Source organism: Ochotona princeps, chromosome 15, assembly GCF_030435755.1.
Source record: "Ochotona princeps isolate mOchPri1 chromosome 15, mOchPri1.hap1, whole genome shotgun sequence".
Lineage (NCBI taxonomy): Eukaryota > Metazoa > Chordata > Mammalia > Lagomorpha > Ochotonidae > Ochotona > Ochotona princeps.
The window spans coordinates 50,629,071-50,643,868 of record NC_080846.1 but is presented as its reverse complement, the minus strand read 5'-3'; the positions used below and the strand labels follow the sequence as shown (position 1 = coordinate 50,643,868).

At 58.9% G+C, this 14,798-nt stretch overlaps 1 protein-coding gene across 2 annotated transcripts; it reads right to left on the bottom strand.

The window, feature by feature from the left end:
* Positions 1-403: 403 nt before the first annotated feature.
* On the bottom strand, positions 404-13,560 carry MAP3K12 (mitogen-activated protein kinase kinase kinase 12). Of its 2 annotated transcripts, none has more exons than XM_004583167.4 (14): positions 13,317-13,560; positions 4,767-5,256; positions 4,496-4,679; positions 4,122-4,313; positions 3,771-3,929; positions 3,505-3,663; positions 2,888-2,996; positions 2,664-2,773; positions 2,445-2,561; positions 2,185-2,322; positions 1,437-2,061; positions 1,245-1,315; positions 878-1,151; positions 404-565 (listed from the first exon to the last, which is right to left on the bottom strand). In XM_004583167.4, exons 2-14 carry the CDS (start codon positions 5,212-5,214, stop codon positions 467-469), a joined length of 2,685 nt encoding a protein of 894 aa, XP_004583224.2. In that variant the 5' UTR covers positions 5,215-5,256; positions 13,317-13,560; the 3' UTR covers positions 404-466. The 2 variants fall into 2 exon arrangements, with proteins under 2 accessions (XP_004583224.2, XP_058529838.1); XM_058673855.1 differs by lacking the exon at positions 13,317-13,560 and adding an exon at positions 6,405-6,809.
* Between the last annotated feature and the right edge of the window lie 1,238 nt (positions 13,561-14,798).

Sequence of the window (14,798 nt, the reverse complement as noted above, 5' to 3'; positions counted from 1 at the left end):
CAAGCTGGTGCTTAGGAAGAGGAGTGGAGGGACAAGGAAATGAGATACGTTGCCACCTGAGAAACCTCAGAGGGGAGGACCCAGCCTTAGTCTCCCTCCTCCCAAGTGCAAAATGTGTAAACAGAGTAAACGGAAAACAGAAAAGTGCAGTCTTAAGTGGTTCCCTCTCTGGCCCCCCTCCCCTCCAGAAGGCATAGAGACCAGCCTGGCTTTCCTGTTGCCTCATGGCTTGCTGCACATAAGGAACAGAATGAAGCCGGTGCCCTTAACGCAAAGCTCCAGGGCAGTACTTGTTCATTTTGACAGCTGCCAGTGTCCCTACAGTTTATCAGGTGAATTGGTCAGGGGTCAGTCTCTCTCAAGTCTGGTTTAAGGCTGGGACAGCCCCATCATTTTCGGTTGATTATGTGGCGCATATATATAATTTTTATAAATATTTCTCTATGTACAGGGAATAAGGTGGCTTTCATGGAGGGAGGGAGGCTGGGGGCCGCAAGGCATCAATGCTGTTGGAGTTGTCCAATTCAGTGCTGTCACAGTCTGAGTCCTCAGAATTGGGAGGGCCCTGTGAGGAAGAGCAGAAATGCGATGAGGTGGAGCTCAGCATCTCTGGGCATCACAGATTAGATTTCCTTCAGGGCCTCCCACTTTACTAGCCAGATGCTAAGGCCATTGTCCCACAGCATCAGACCACCTATTCCGGGAGCCTTTCTTGGCTGCTATTTTTAACTGCTGTGGTAACTTCCTCACTCAGCTGCTTTGTAGCATTGACCTCATTTCACCATCTGGATATTTGTTCCCTGGTACTGGAGGAGTCTCCATCCTTTCTGGCTTATGCAGTTGCTCCTTAACAGCTGGTTCTGTTAATGTGACTCACCTGCTCACCTCTGAGTAGGTCCTGGTGTGGGACAGGCAGGGAGCTGGGTTCAGGATCCGCGGCCACCTCAGAAGCTGGTGGGTCCAATGGGATTTCTGAGCCCTGGGAGCACATGTCATCAGATCGTTCATCTGGCCGCTCATCTGTATTGGTACTGCCAACTTCAGGTGTGCCACCAGGGGAAGGCTCGCTAGCTGTACCTTCCTCCCCGTCTGATGGATTCTCAGAGCTGAAGGTAGAGAGTGACTGGCGCATGTTCAAGCCCTGCGGCCACCTACATTTGTAGAAATGGTGGGTTACAGCTTGCTGCTGCCTCTATGGCTCAGCAAGCAAGATGGTGCTGTTCTTCCCAAGTTGGGTTGCTCACCTCTGGCTTGATGTCAGCTCTACTTCACTGTCTACCTCTCCTTCCTCCTCCTCTGATGAGATGCCACGTTTCTGCAAGAGACGGGGTGGGGAGGGAGTCAAGTGGTTGGCAGAATGGCAGGTCATTAGGAACCTCAGAACAGGTGAATGGCACCTTAAACCAGCAGCGTAGTGGGGTGACGAGGAAAATTACCTGACTTCGTGTGACAGCAGCCCTGTACAGCAGTGCAGCTGGAGTCAAGTGCTGGGACCCAGCCCGGCTTCCTCCCCGGCCTGCAGTCCCTTCCCTTCCAGGTCCTAGCAGCCCCACACCTTCACCAGGCCCTCCTGGTGGAGGCGGCTCCCCTTTAGCTCCCCCAGGGGAATCTGGGCTGGTGGAGCCAGGAGCTGAGCCTTCACTTGGGGGGGTGTCACCCCGCATTGGAGGTGGCGATCCAGGATCCCCGGCTGCTCCCGGGGTGACCCGGCCCCGGGTTCCTAATGCTGCCGACAGCAGGTCTGGGGATGATGAAGACATCTTGCGGAGCAGAAGGTCATGGTGGAGCCCACGGAGGGCAGGGGGACAGGCCTCCCAAGCTGAAGGGCCCCCTCCCAGGGCCCCTGGGCCTCCTAGTCCTCCTGGGTCATGAGGTGGCACAGCTGCTCGAAGCCCAGGCAGGTCCCCACAGCTGCCCTTGGCGCTGGCCTTCCGGTGACGGGTCTTGCCACGGCGATTCCGTCCTGGTGATGGGGGTCCCTTAGGACATCCAGGAAGCCCCACCCCACTTAGGGCAGCATCTAGTTTAGGTAGTAAGGACTCAGTCTTGAGGATATCTGGCCTGGTGGGGAGGAGAGTTTGGAAGAGTCAGGCAAAGGAATGAATGCTCAAAGCAGCCTGTGAATACAGGGGTGGGGGGTGCAGGTGCGGACCCCTGCCTGGTCGGGCGTCTTCCCTTCCCCACCTTTTGCTGTGGGGCGACAGCTTCTGTGGCACATTCCTCTTCTTGATGAGCTTCTCCATAGTATTGCCATGCAGGAGTCCTCGGGAAGGGTGTGACTTGAGCAGGCCTGGACACCTCCGCTCCAGAGCTTGTTCCCGCCTACAGACCCACGCTCCCATTCAGTCTGGCGTTTGGGCAGGGAGGAGGGGCGCCCAGCCCCAGGGAGATGGGATGGGCAGGGAGAAAACAGGTCAGTGCTTGCAGACCAGCGCCGGCCTTACCTGAGCAGCTCCCGCTCCTTGAGTTCCAGCTGCAACATGAGGGCGTTGAGTTCCATGTACAAGTTGTTGGCTCGTTCCAGCTTCCGTTCGTAGTGCTCCCGAATGTCCAGCGCGTGTCTGAAACAGATTGTTCTTGGATGCACCCTGGGTTCCCCGGGCCCCTGCTGAGGACTGGGACCCCCTTGCCTGCCTCCTGCGCAGCACAGCCTTGGGGTGCACCTGAGCTCTTCTCGCCGCCGCATCACCAGCTCCTCCTCCAGGCGGTGCAGGCATGTCCCTTCCGACTTGATCTTCTCAAAGTGCAGCTTTACTTCTTCCCGCCACTCTGCCTGGGGGTGGAGAGGTAATGAGGGCTGAGGGCCATCCCTTCACCCCCTGGAAAGAGGACAGGTGTTGGTGGAAGGCAGTAAGAGTCAGGTCTTCCTGTTCCTACCCCTGCACACCTGGGACTTAAAGTAGGTCTCCTGGGGTGTGGAGAGCACATCCGCTGAGGCAATGTCCAGGTGGAGCAGGATCTGTCGGAATGACGGGCGGTTTCGGGGCTTGCTGTTCCTGGAGGGGAAGATGGTGGGCCAGATAGCAGCCTAGGACTTCTTTCCACAGTGAGACCCCGAGACCCTGATTCTGGAATGTATTGCATTCTTATGCTCCAGGAATTACCTACTCAAGTACAGTGCCCTGCTGTGTGTGGACCAACTTGCCAGCCTTAGTCACTGCAGAGATGAGGCAGGTCTATTTGGCCCCAGATGGAGCATTGCAGGCCCCCTGCCTTCCGAGCTAGCTCAGCTGTAACTGTCCCTACCCCTACCTGCCCCTTGGTGCACAGCAGATGTTACTGTACTCAGGGTTGATGCATGAGCCCATCCGAGGTCGAGGTACGAGTCTGTCAGACCCTTGTAGCCCCCAAACCCCCATAGTACACCTCTTGCTGCTGGGTTCATCTGGGAATTCAGCTGGATTTAGGACTGGAAGGCCAGGTTCTAGGTGGAGGCTACCCACCTGTGGCGCCTGCTTGGCTTCCCAGCTTTGTCATGCCCATCAGCCCAAGCCCCCTCCTCACCAGCACTGGCGAAGCAGGATCTTGAAGCCGTCCGGGCAGCTGGAGGGCACAGGCAGATGGAGACTGTTGCTTCCCACCCCCCAGATGATGGCAGAGGAGTCCACATCTTTGTAGGGAATCTCGCCAGTCAGCAGTTCCCACAGCACCACACCGAAGGACCTGAGGAGCAGAGGGGTTTCTTGTGGAAACCCTGCTTGCCACTGACATGGGGCTCAGGTCAATCCCCCAGTGTGCCTCCCCTCCCCTTTCCTGTGCAGGCTGCTCACCAGATGTCCACCTTCTCAGACACAGGCTCATTGCGGATCACCTCAGGGGCCATCCAGGCCACGGTGCCTGCAAAGGACATCTTGGTGCTCTTGTCACTCAGCTCCTTGGAAGTGCCGAAATCTGAGATCTTGACCACGTCATCGTAGGTGATTAGCATGCTGCAAAAAGGGCAGGTGCAGTCAGCTGCACCCTGTGACCCCCACACTCCCAGCCCTGCACCTGATTCCAGGGGTTTCCACGGCTGACAGACTAGCCACAGCCCTCCAGGATAGGCTGTCACTTTGAAATTTTCTGGGGTGGCCTTGGGGAACCTGGGCCAGAGGCTGGCAGCAGGGAGCTTGTGTACTCACTTGGGGGACTTGAGGTCTCTGTGGATGATCTTGTGCAGGTGTAGGTAGTTCATACCACCCGCGATGCCCATGGACCAGTCCACCAGCAGGGAGGGGGTGACAGGGCGGCCAGCCCGCAGCACCTCGTACAGCTGCCCCTGGGCGCAGAACTCCATGAGGATGCAGTAGCAGGGGGCCTGGGTGCACACGCCCCTGGGGGGCCAAACAGCAGTGTGAAGGCTTCTGCTGGCCAGCCTTCACCTCTCTTGCACTTGAAGCCAATCCCACTCCCCCACCCCACTGTTTCCTGACCATGCCATTTGGGGAAGGATGGGCCAGATTCCCATCAGCCCAGGAGGATCCCAGCCCCTCAGTTCCTGCCCTGGGGGTCTCACTTGAAAGTGATGATGTTGGGGTGCTTCAGCTTCCGCAGGTGCTTGATGTCTGTCTCCTTGAGGTCTCGCACCTTCTTCACAGCCACCTCCTCCCCATGGAAGCGCCCCAGGAAGACGGCGCCCTGGGCCCCCGAGCCCACCCACTGCAGGTCCAGGATTTCCTCAAAGGGCACTTCCCAAAGGTCTGCGGGTAGGAGGCATGGACCACAAGGTCAGGGTTAGAGCGCTGCCTGAGGCTGGGAGGGGCTCCCCCAAGGCCATTGTCGCCTACCTTCCTGCTGCTGCTTGTGCTCTGTGGAGTAGGCTTTGCCTATCATGGTCCAGACGGGGCGCAGGCAGCCAAAGAGGCCTTCGAGGAAGCCGCTGCCACTCTGGCACTGGAGCCGCACCTCGTCCGCTCGCACCCTGGAAGCCCTGCTCTCAGGAGACCCGGTAGCGCCCCCGGGCCCGCCCGCCTCCTGCTCATGGAGCTGCAGCACGCTGTTGGCAAAAGGCTCCGGAGGTGCCTCTCCCCCGGGGGAAGGGCTGGGCCCGCTACCACCACCCTGCCCAGTGAGGGGCACGACATCTCGAAGCACACACTGCGTAGGTGTCAGGTCCTTCTCAGGGGTGCAGTCTGAAGTGTCCGGGTCCAGCTTGCGCATGGATGCCTCGCTGAGGGTGGATACAAAGCCCCCAAAGGAAGGGGAGGGCGTGCGAGTGTCATGGAGGCAGGCCATGGTGGCTGGGCCCTGCGTTGATGGTGTGGCGATTGGCGGGTCCTGTGGAGAGGAAGGAGCAGGCAGTTAGGGCTGGTACCGGGGCTGCTGGGTCAGCACTGGAGCCTCACCCCCTCATCCCCATCCAGGCCACCACACATTCTTCAAATTTCCTTGCCTGTTAGGCACAGTAGGTGCACCTGCACCTCCCACTCAGGTACTTGAACTTGACCCCACAGGGACCCCTCTGGGGTGGGAGCCTATGACATGCTCCGTGCAAAGGGCAGATGCAGAAGCTGGGTCACACCAGGCCATGTCACTGCTGCTCCCCTTAGCTCCATCTTGTCCTGCTCCCCTCCTTCGTCAGGCCCTGCGAGGCTGCAGCTGCCCCGCAATCTGGGAAGTGGAGGTTGCTAGCTGTGTGCATGCTATGGGAAAGGCAAGCTCTACAAAACAACCCTCAAGTCCTTGCCCTCAGGGAAGCTGAGAACAGGGGTCTGCACCTGCGTGTGCGAAAGCGCTACCTGCCCTAGGAACAGCCAGCTCTTCCAGTCTTTGTCTGGTCCCCAACTTGACACCAGGAGAACTTGATCCTGAGCTCCCATTCCCTTCCCTCCCCACCTGCCACCTAGTCAGTAAGTCTTGAAGTCTGAGAACCCCTCTCCTACCTAGTTCCTCAGAGTAGGTCCTGTGTTGGTCCCCGAACCACCCTGGAAGGAGCTCCTGGCGCTGACGCACAGTCTGAGCTGGCCCTGGAAGATTCCCTTAGAGTGTGTGTGTTGGGGAAGCTGGAATTCACCTCCAGCTTACATCAGGGAAGCTGATGCCGCCCTAGATGCTCCCTGCTGGTCACATCCCTGCCCTCACGGGCATCCCGGACAGCAGCCACTTTGGGGCTTCCAAGTCTCCCGTAAGCCCAGTCTCTAAACGCAAACTGTCCTCAAGCCTCTACTAGCCCATCCACCGCCCTTGACCTAGCAATCTCAGCCGGTACCACCCCCAACCCAGGCCTCCCCAGCCTCATCCCCTTCCCCTTGCTGGTCCCCAGAACTCAGCCCTCCACGCGACCTCAGGCTTTTGAACAGGATACCCAGATAAGAGTGGAATCGCCAGTGCAGCCTCCCTGGCCCTGTACCACCTCCCACCAGCCGCCTGTGCTGTCCGCTGTAATGCACATGAGATTGGCGGGGTTGAATCGGGGTCGCGCTCACCTGCCTGATCTCTGGACCCCCAGGGCCGGGACTGGACTGTCCAGAGGCAAGGCCCCCAGGAGTCTCGGATGCTCTGCTGCCTGGGTTTGGCCAGGGAACAGGAATGGTGGCATTGGGTCGTCTAGGGAAGAACAGGGACCACCCACCGGGCCAAGAGTCCCCAAGTCCAAGTGAAGATCATTTCAAAGCGGAGAGGAAGGGGTTACGGCCTTAGAATCCCCTCCCCTCACTCCCGACCTCCTTCCCGGCTGTCACGTGGCTGGGGGCGGGGGTCCGGGTGGGCTAGAGGACAGGACAGAGCAGGCGAGTGAGGGAGGACAGAGCAGCACGCTGGGCGCTGCGGCGTAACCATGACGACTGGGCCCGAGGCAGCGCGTGAAGTCACCAGGACAAGATTAGCCCAGGGTCACGTGAGCGCGGGGGCGGGGCTGTGCCGAGTGGCCCGGACTGTCCACGCGGGTCTGCGTGCACCGACCCCGGCGGTGACCTGCCCGGCTCCGCCACTCCACCCACAGCGCCTCGCACGCGCAAGAACCTCCAGCTGGGGCAAGGCAGAAGGAGATCTGGGGGCTCGGGTACAGAGCCACGAAGGAAGGGGTCGAGGGCCAGGCGCAAAGGGCACCTCAGAGCGGAACCAACGCTGGGCTCCCGGCCCTCCGCAGGCTGCTCCGTGGTTTCCGGCTGGAAGCGTAGCCTGCAGGATGCACAACCCCGGACTGCTTACGGCCCCTCGCAGGCTGCAGCTGGCAGGGCTGGGCATAGGCAGGTGACCCAGGTCACTGAGCAAGTGGGAGATGATGGAGCCGGTAGGCAGCTTGGCCAGGCGCAGTCCACCCCCACCTCACCCCGGGAACCGGCCTGGGATCCCCTTCCCGGAACCCCTGATGCCCCTTTCTCAGTCTACTGGGAAGGCCTCCCCTCCCCCGCCAGGCCCCTTTCAGCCTCCTTTATCCCTCACCCACCAGCTGTGCCCCACTGCCCCCAGCTGCGCCCCTGGCGCCAGGGCTTAGGGGAGGGGGAAGGGTAGGATGGCAGGGGCCCCAGGCCCAGACATTCGGTCACCTTGGTGGGGGGAGCTGTCTCCCAGGTCATTAATTATTCAGCACTTGGAGGGGAGGGGCGGTTCACTTGTCTACCACTACATCACTCAGTGCAGACTTACTCATCATTTGCCTTGGACTCAGGCAAGGGGAGGGCGGAGTGGGCTCTCAGCCTGTCTGGATGCACTAACGTGGTAATATGGCTGTGGATGGGACCATTTATGCTTTGCTGGCGCCCCCTGGTTCAGGGTGAAAAAGAAGGCTGCAGGATGTAGTGGGGCAGAAGCCCGCCTCACCCCCACGCACTCTAGCCTAGGATGCTGAAGGCTGGCTGCTCCCGAGCCTGTGGGGGTACAGCTCACAGGCCAAGCCATCTGTCTGCACCCTGGGCCACCCTCCTCGTGGCTCGACACTGTCCTCTACTGCACACACTGGTCATCTGGGAAGGTCCCCCCTCACCCTCGGGTGCCTACAGGAGCTGCTGGGGGAAATACTTCAAGGAAAAGGCGTCCCAAGCTCCTGGAACTGCATGGGGATAGAGTCCCTCCGGGAGGCCCTGGGGTACTTCCCTGAGGTGGGGTCCACACAGCACCCCTAACCTTGGGCCTCGAGTAGCAGCTCCTGAGCTATGACATTGCTTTCAGGAGGTTGGGCAGAGACATGGGTGGCAGTGCCCGTCCCCCCCCCCCCACAGCCGTTGTTTAAGGGAGGGGCTCCCTAATCCACCTACTAGCTACTTCCTCTCTGTCAGGTAGAGGCCCCATCTCATCTGTGGGACCAGCTGGTGGGAGGGGGGTTGCCCCTTCTGCATTCCCCCCCAGCAGTGGAGGTCAGGTTCCAGTGGAACAGCAGGAGGCCCTGACCACTCCCCTTTGGAGTGCACCTGCTGGGAACTGCTAAGTAGCTCCTTCCTAGGCTCTCCTAGACTTCATGGGGGTTTTAGGCAAAGGGTGGTGGAGGAAGGGGTGGGTGGGAACCACAGGGGAACCTGGAAGAAGCCCAGCATGTTTTCACAGAGTTCCCGAGCTGGACCTACACTTGAAAAGTTAAGTTAAAGTAAGTAAAGCTGCTGCTAGAAATGCAGGCATCCCCTTATAAACACCAGGTTCCAAGTCCTGGCTGCTCCACTTGCAATGCATTCCCTGCTAATGGCCTGGGAAAAGCCCATGTGCTTCATCCTCTGCCACCCACCTGCAAGACCTGGAAGAAAGTCCTGGATTCCTGGCTTTGGCCTTACTCAGCCCTGGCTGTTGTGGCCATCTGGTGGGGGGACCAGTGGATGAAAGTGTTTTTTTTTTCTTTCTTTTTAAGATTTATTCATTTGTATTGGAAAGTCAGATATACAGAGAGGAGAAGAGGCAGAGAGAAAGATCTTCTATCCACTGATTCACTCCCCAAGTGACCGCAACGGCCGGTGCTGTGCCGATCCAAAGTCAAGAGCCCAGATAATCCTTTTCTGGGTCTCCCACACGGGTGCAGCGTTCCAAAGCTTTGGGCCGTCCTCGACTGCTCTCCCAGGCCACAAGCAGGGACCTGGATGGGAAGTGGGGCTGCCGGGATTAGAACCGGCCCCCATACGGGATCCTGGCGCGTTCAAGGTGAGGACTTTAGCTGCTAGGTCATGGGGTTGCGCCCCGAAAGTTTTTTTTTTTTTTAAAGATTTGTTTTATTCCGGGCTCCTGGTTTTGGATCAGCTCAGCTCCAGCCACTGTGGTCACTTGGGGACTGAATCAATACATGGAAGATCTTGCTCTTTCTCTCTCCTCCTCTCTGTGTATCTGCCTTTCCGTAGGAATAAAACAAATCTTTCTTTTTTTAAAAAAAAAGATTTATTTATTTCTATTACAAAGTCAGATATACAGAGAGGGTTCCAAAGCTTTGGGCCGTCCTCCACTGCTTTCCCAGGCCACAAGCAGGGAGCTGGGTGGGAAGTGGGGCTGCTGGGATTAGAACTGGCACCCATATGGGACTGTCAAGGCGAGGACTTTAGCCGCTAGGCTACCGTGCCGGGCCTGAAAGGTTGTTTGCTAATACTGTCTTGCAGAAAATAAATCTGGAACAAGAAAGTTTGGGGTATGTGTGGTGCTATAGCATGTTAAGCCCCCACTTGGGACACCAGCATCCCACATTTGGAGTCCTAGTTCCTCTTGCTGGTGTGCCTCCTGGGAAGGTAGCACAGAACAGCTCAAGTACTTGGGCATCTGCTGCTCAGGCAAGAGACCCTGAGGAGTTCCAGGTTCCTGACTTAGGCCTGGCCTAGCCTGCGTGGTGTGCACCTTTGGAGAATGAATCTGTGAGTGGGAAATGAGCCCTTCTTTCTCCTTTCTCTGTTGCTGTCTCTTTAAGCAGATGAGAATAAATACCTCAGGAGACCTGGCTGGAGTGCATGCTGGCTCAAAGGCTGAGTCGGCTTGGGGTATGGCTCTGCTCGTGTGTACCCCAGGAGGAAGTGATACTTCAAGTCTTTGGATCCCTGCCACCCACATGGGAGACCCAGATTGAATTCCAGGCTCCTGGCTTTGGCCTGGCATGGCTTTGCCAGCTTTTGCTGGCATTTGGAGAGTGAATCAGAGTATCTCCCCAGCTGCTGCTGTGGCATAGCACATTAAGCCTCTGCCCGCAGCACTGGACTCCCAGCTGCCCCTCTTCCCATCCAGCTCCCTGCTAATTGCCTGGAAAAACAGTGGAAGATGGCCCAAGTTCTCGGGTCCTGCACCCATGTTGGAGACTGGGAAGAAACTCTTGGCACCTGACTTCAGACCACCCCAGTTCAAGCTGGCACCATTTCGAGAGTGAATCAGCAGATGAAAAATCCCTCCGTTACGCTGCCTTTCAAAAGGAAAAAAAAAATCTTGGGTGGCAGGCTAATCCACCCTGTGACACTGGCATCCAATATGGGTGCCAGTTTGTATCCTAGCTACTACTTCCCATCCAGCTCCATTTGTGGCCTCAGAAAGCAGTAGAGAAAGAGGATGGCCCAAAGCCTTGGGACCCCACACCCATGTGGAGATCCAGAGGAAGCTCCTGGCTCCTGGCTTCAGATCGGCTCAGCTCTGGCCATTGCGGCCACTTGGGGAGTGAAACAGCGGACAGAAGATCTTTCTCTGCTTCTCCTTCTCTTTGTAAGTCTGCCTTTCCAATAAATATTAATTTTTATATATTTTTTTCTAGGCCTTTCAAGTAAAAAATATATTGCAAATAAGTAAAACTTTAAAGGCTGTAAAGACAAACACCAAAATGTAATCACATCTTGGTAGGTGAAATTAGGAGTATTTTAGATTTTTTAAAACAGATTTATTTACTTTTTTTTATTGCAAAGTCAGATATACAAAGAGGAGGAAAGACAGAGAGGAGGATCTTCCGTTCACTGATTCACTCCCCAAGCAGCTTCCGGGATTAGAACCGGCGCCCATATGGGATGCTGGAGCATTCAAGGCGAGGACTTTAGCTGCTAGGATACTATGCTGGGCCCAAATTTCTTCTTTTAACTCTATTTTCTAGTATTTAGGTACTCATTTTTATTTGCTTTTAAAAGAAGACATCAATTTTAAATGTCTTAAAAGATTCCAAAAGTATCTTTAATTTCCAAAGATAAAATGGATCTTCTGGAGCACCCCCATTTTGGGGCCCCTGTGCTACCAGTTGGGAGGAGTCGGGAGAGGGGTGTCCCCTGGGAATGCAGGCCTGGGACTCCCACAGACTGGCTGAGGTCTACTCTGGGCTCCTGAACAGCTGCAGGAGGACGGTGGTCAACCCTGCCTTGTTATGTACGGAAAGCAGCCCAGACAGACCCACTTGCAACTCTCACGGGCTTGTACAGTGGCTTAGGAGCCTAATCCTCCACCTGTGGTGTCCCATTCCATATGAGCGCTGGTTCAAATCCCAGCTGCTTTACTTCCCATCAGCTCATGGCCTGGCAGAGCAGCTGAGGACTCTGCACCCTGTGGGAGACCTGGACGAAGCTCTTGATTCCTAATTATGGACATGCTGTTGTGGCCATTTGGGGAGTGAACCAGAGGGAAATTCCCCTTCTTTCTTTTTAAATTTTCTTTTTCACATAAATGAATAAATAAACAAAACCAAAAACCTAGTTCTTGCCCCATGCTAAGTTTTTTGACCTTGAACAAGCAAAGTTTCAGTTTCCTCATATCCACAGAGGTGAGGATGACAGCGTCTGACTTGTCCTGCGCGGTGATCAGGAAAAGCAGAAGGCGGGAGGCTCTCAGCTGACCCTCTCTCCCTCCTTCGCTGCTCACTCCTCAGTGCTGGGCAGTGGGAGGACAGGTGGAGAGGGCGGCAGGAGGGGAGAAAGCAGGGCATGGAAAGCTGCAGCCCTGGGCAAGGGCACCACACAGGCAGCGACTCGAATAGGTGACCTGCTCCTTTGGAACTGGGCCCCAATCCTTCTGAGGGCAGATGAATGGGGCTAGGAGCCTCTGCCCAGGTTCCCTGGAGGGGTCCCCCTGCTGCCCCAGTAGGGGTTCTGGAAAAGGGGGCCCTTCTTTCAGGTGGACAGGATGGTGCAGGGTGACAGGTGAGCAGGATTTTGGTGCTAGCACTCTGCTTGGTAAACCCAGCCTCTGCTCACACCAGCACAGGGAGCGGGGGATTAGCCACTGGGTTCCAAGCTGAAGCCTACAAACCCCAGAATGACCTCCAAGACAAACCTGTCTCCTCCACCCTGAAGTGGGTTTCTGAAAGGGGGACACTTAGTTCCATGGGTTCTGGGAGTGCTAGGGGTGGGGTGACGTGCTCTTGCATCACCCGCTGTCAGTGAGGCCAGGGACCAGCTTGGGGACAGCCTGGGAGAGCAGTGCGGGAGAAGAGGAACTGGGCCCCGGGCTCAGGGCAACTTCACGGGAGTCAAGCCAGCAGAGCTGAGTCCCTGCTGCTGGCCTTGAGCACAGATGGAGTGTGTGTGTGTGTGTGTGCTCATACACGCGTGCCCCAGTGTGTACTCCCTCCAACCTGACCGCTGCTGCACAAAGTGCGAGCTGAAAGGTGGGGCTTCCACCCTTAATCCCGAGGGTCAACGATTCCCTCCCCACCACCACCCTACAGAACCTTGATGCCTAGTCCTGCCGCCCCCCAGCCCAGGCCAGGATTATCAGCGGCTTTCAACCTCTGAGGGAAGGAATCCTGGCTACTTTTTTTCCCCCCACCAGTGAGTTTGAAGAATCTGATTGGGACAGGGCGGGGGCTCTTGCAGGAGCAGACTTGGGGAAAATGGGTTAGGGGCGCTAGAGAAGAGGGAAACGTGGCGAGGGGAGGGAAGAAGACATACAGGAGTGGGGGAAGGGGAGGACCCAGCACCTGGAGGGAGGTGAATGCCACAGCTGGAGGGGATTAGGGCGTCGCAGCTGCAAGGGGAGGGGGCGTCCAGGAACTGGTGCTCTGGGCCGCGTCTGCAGGGCCAGGCCGCTCAGTGGGGGTGGGGCGGGGGTAGGCAGTGGATGCCCCGGCCTCGTCCTTCCTTTCTGTCCCTCCCGGAGGCTGAGTGGGAGGAGAGGAGGATGCTCTCCGGCCCTCAGTGCTTTAAGTCTGTGAGCCCTCCTTCCTTCCCCCACCATCACTCCCCACCCCAAGCCTCCTTTTCCAGGTCTGGAGGCCCAAGGGCCTCCCCGCTGGGCCGCGCGACATCCCTCCCTCCGGTCCCCACAGGCGTCGGGTCCAGGTTCCCAGGTCTCCATCCCCAGCAGCCTCAGCATCCGCCGCGCCACCTCCCTCCGCCGCGCCGCATCTGCATCCCGACCTTCCCCTCGGCGCCCCGATCCCGGACGCGGGCTTGCCCCCCCCCACACCCTACCCTCCTCGGTCCTCTTCCCCACCCCCATCCCCTCACGCCCCCCCAACGACTCGGCCAGGCTCTCACCTCGGGGGCCCCTCGGCCGCAGCACAAAAGGCGGCGCTGCTGCAGCCCCGCTCCGGATGCTGCTCCCGCCTCCTCCTCCTTCTCCTCCGCCTTCCCTCCTCCTCCCCCCGCTGCCCTCCGCCGGACTCGGGGGCGCCGTCACGGCGAGGCTGGCGAAGCGGCCGAGCGCACGGTGCCCTCGCCGCCCTCCCCGGACCCCGAGCCCGGTGCCCGCTCGCCTCCACCTCGCGCTCCTGCCGAGGCCCCCGCCCCTGGCCCCCCGGGACGGACACGCCCTGAGCGGGGGCTGCTGCGCCGGAGCCGCCGGCCTCTTAAAGGAGCCCGCTGCCATGGGCGCGCTCCAGGCTCGTCCCTGCGCCGCCCGGGGTGCGCACGCCGCCCTGCTGCCTCCGTTCGTGGGGTCCCACCTCGGGCCTGGCGCTGTGACCAGCCGGGCCTGGCGCCGGAGCACAGTGCTTTCCGGCTGCAGGAGGTGTCCCCGGCGCTCGGACCCTGCTCTCCCTGTTCGCGGGGTCCCACCTCGGGCCTGGCGCCGGAGCACAGTGCTCTCCGGCTGCAGGGGGTGTCCCCGGCGCTCTCACCCTGCTCCCGCCGCCCTCTGCCTCGCGGTCGCCGCCTCAGTCCCACCCAGTTGCAGTGCGCTTGGGCTGCAGGCGCCCCATCTCTCCCAGCGTTCCGGGGTGACTCCTACCCCCCGGCTCCTGGCACAGGCACGGGATCCCTGACGCCTTTTAGCGGATGACTGAGACCGGGGCGCGGGGAGCTAGGGGATGTGCACGCACACGACCGGGGAGACAGCTCATCTTTTATTTTTTACAGACAGTCGCCGTCCTCCCCGGCCCCCTTCCAACGTGTCGTCCACTCTAGCCCGATCTCAAGGCCCCCGGGGAGGTGTGTGTGTGCTTTCTCCCCTCTCAGGGTGCGGGAGGCCCGCTAGCACCGCTCTCAAAGGCGTGAACGGAGAAGCGACAGCCGCCGGGGGAGGAAGGGGACGCCGGAGGCCGCCACCGCGGGCGCACGTGCGGCCCCGGCCCATCGACCCCGGCCCAGCAGCCACGCTCGCGTCCAGGCACGGGCCGCGCCGCCCAATCAGCACCGCTTCCTCAGAAAGGGGCGGGCCAAGACGCCCTCGGCTGTCCCCGCCCTTCCCACCCCAGCCAATCCCAGTGCGCTCGGAGAAGGCGGCCGCAACCGGAGTAACCAATCACAGCGCAGGAGCTTCCTTGCGCACTTGAGTCCGCCCCTCCTCCAGCAGCCACAAGGATGCCGCGCGAGCTTCTGGGTTCTGTAGTTTTCTCGAATTCGAAAGGCTTCTCTTCACCACCAGCCCCGCCTGCAGCCGCTTCTACCCGGCCAGGAAGCATGCCCACAGTTAAGGACGCATGTCCACGGCCTCACCACAGCCAGGACGCATGCCCACAGCCAAGGACGCACGTCCACAGCTTCACCACAGCCTGGACGCATGCCCACAGATAAGGACGC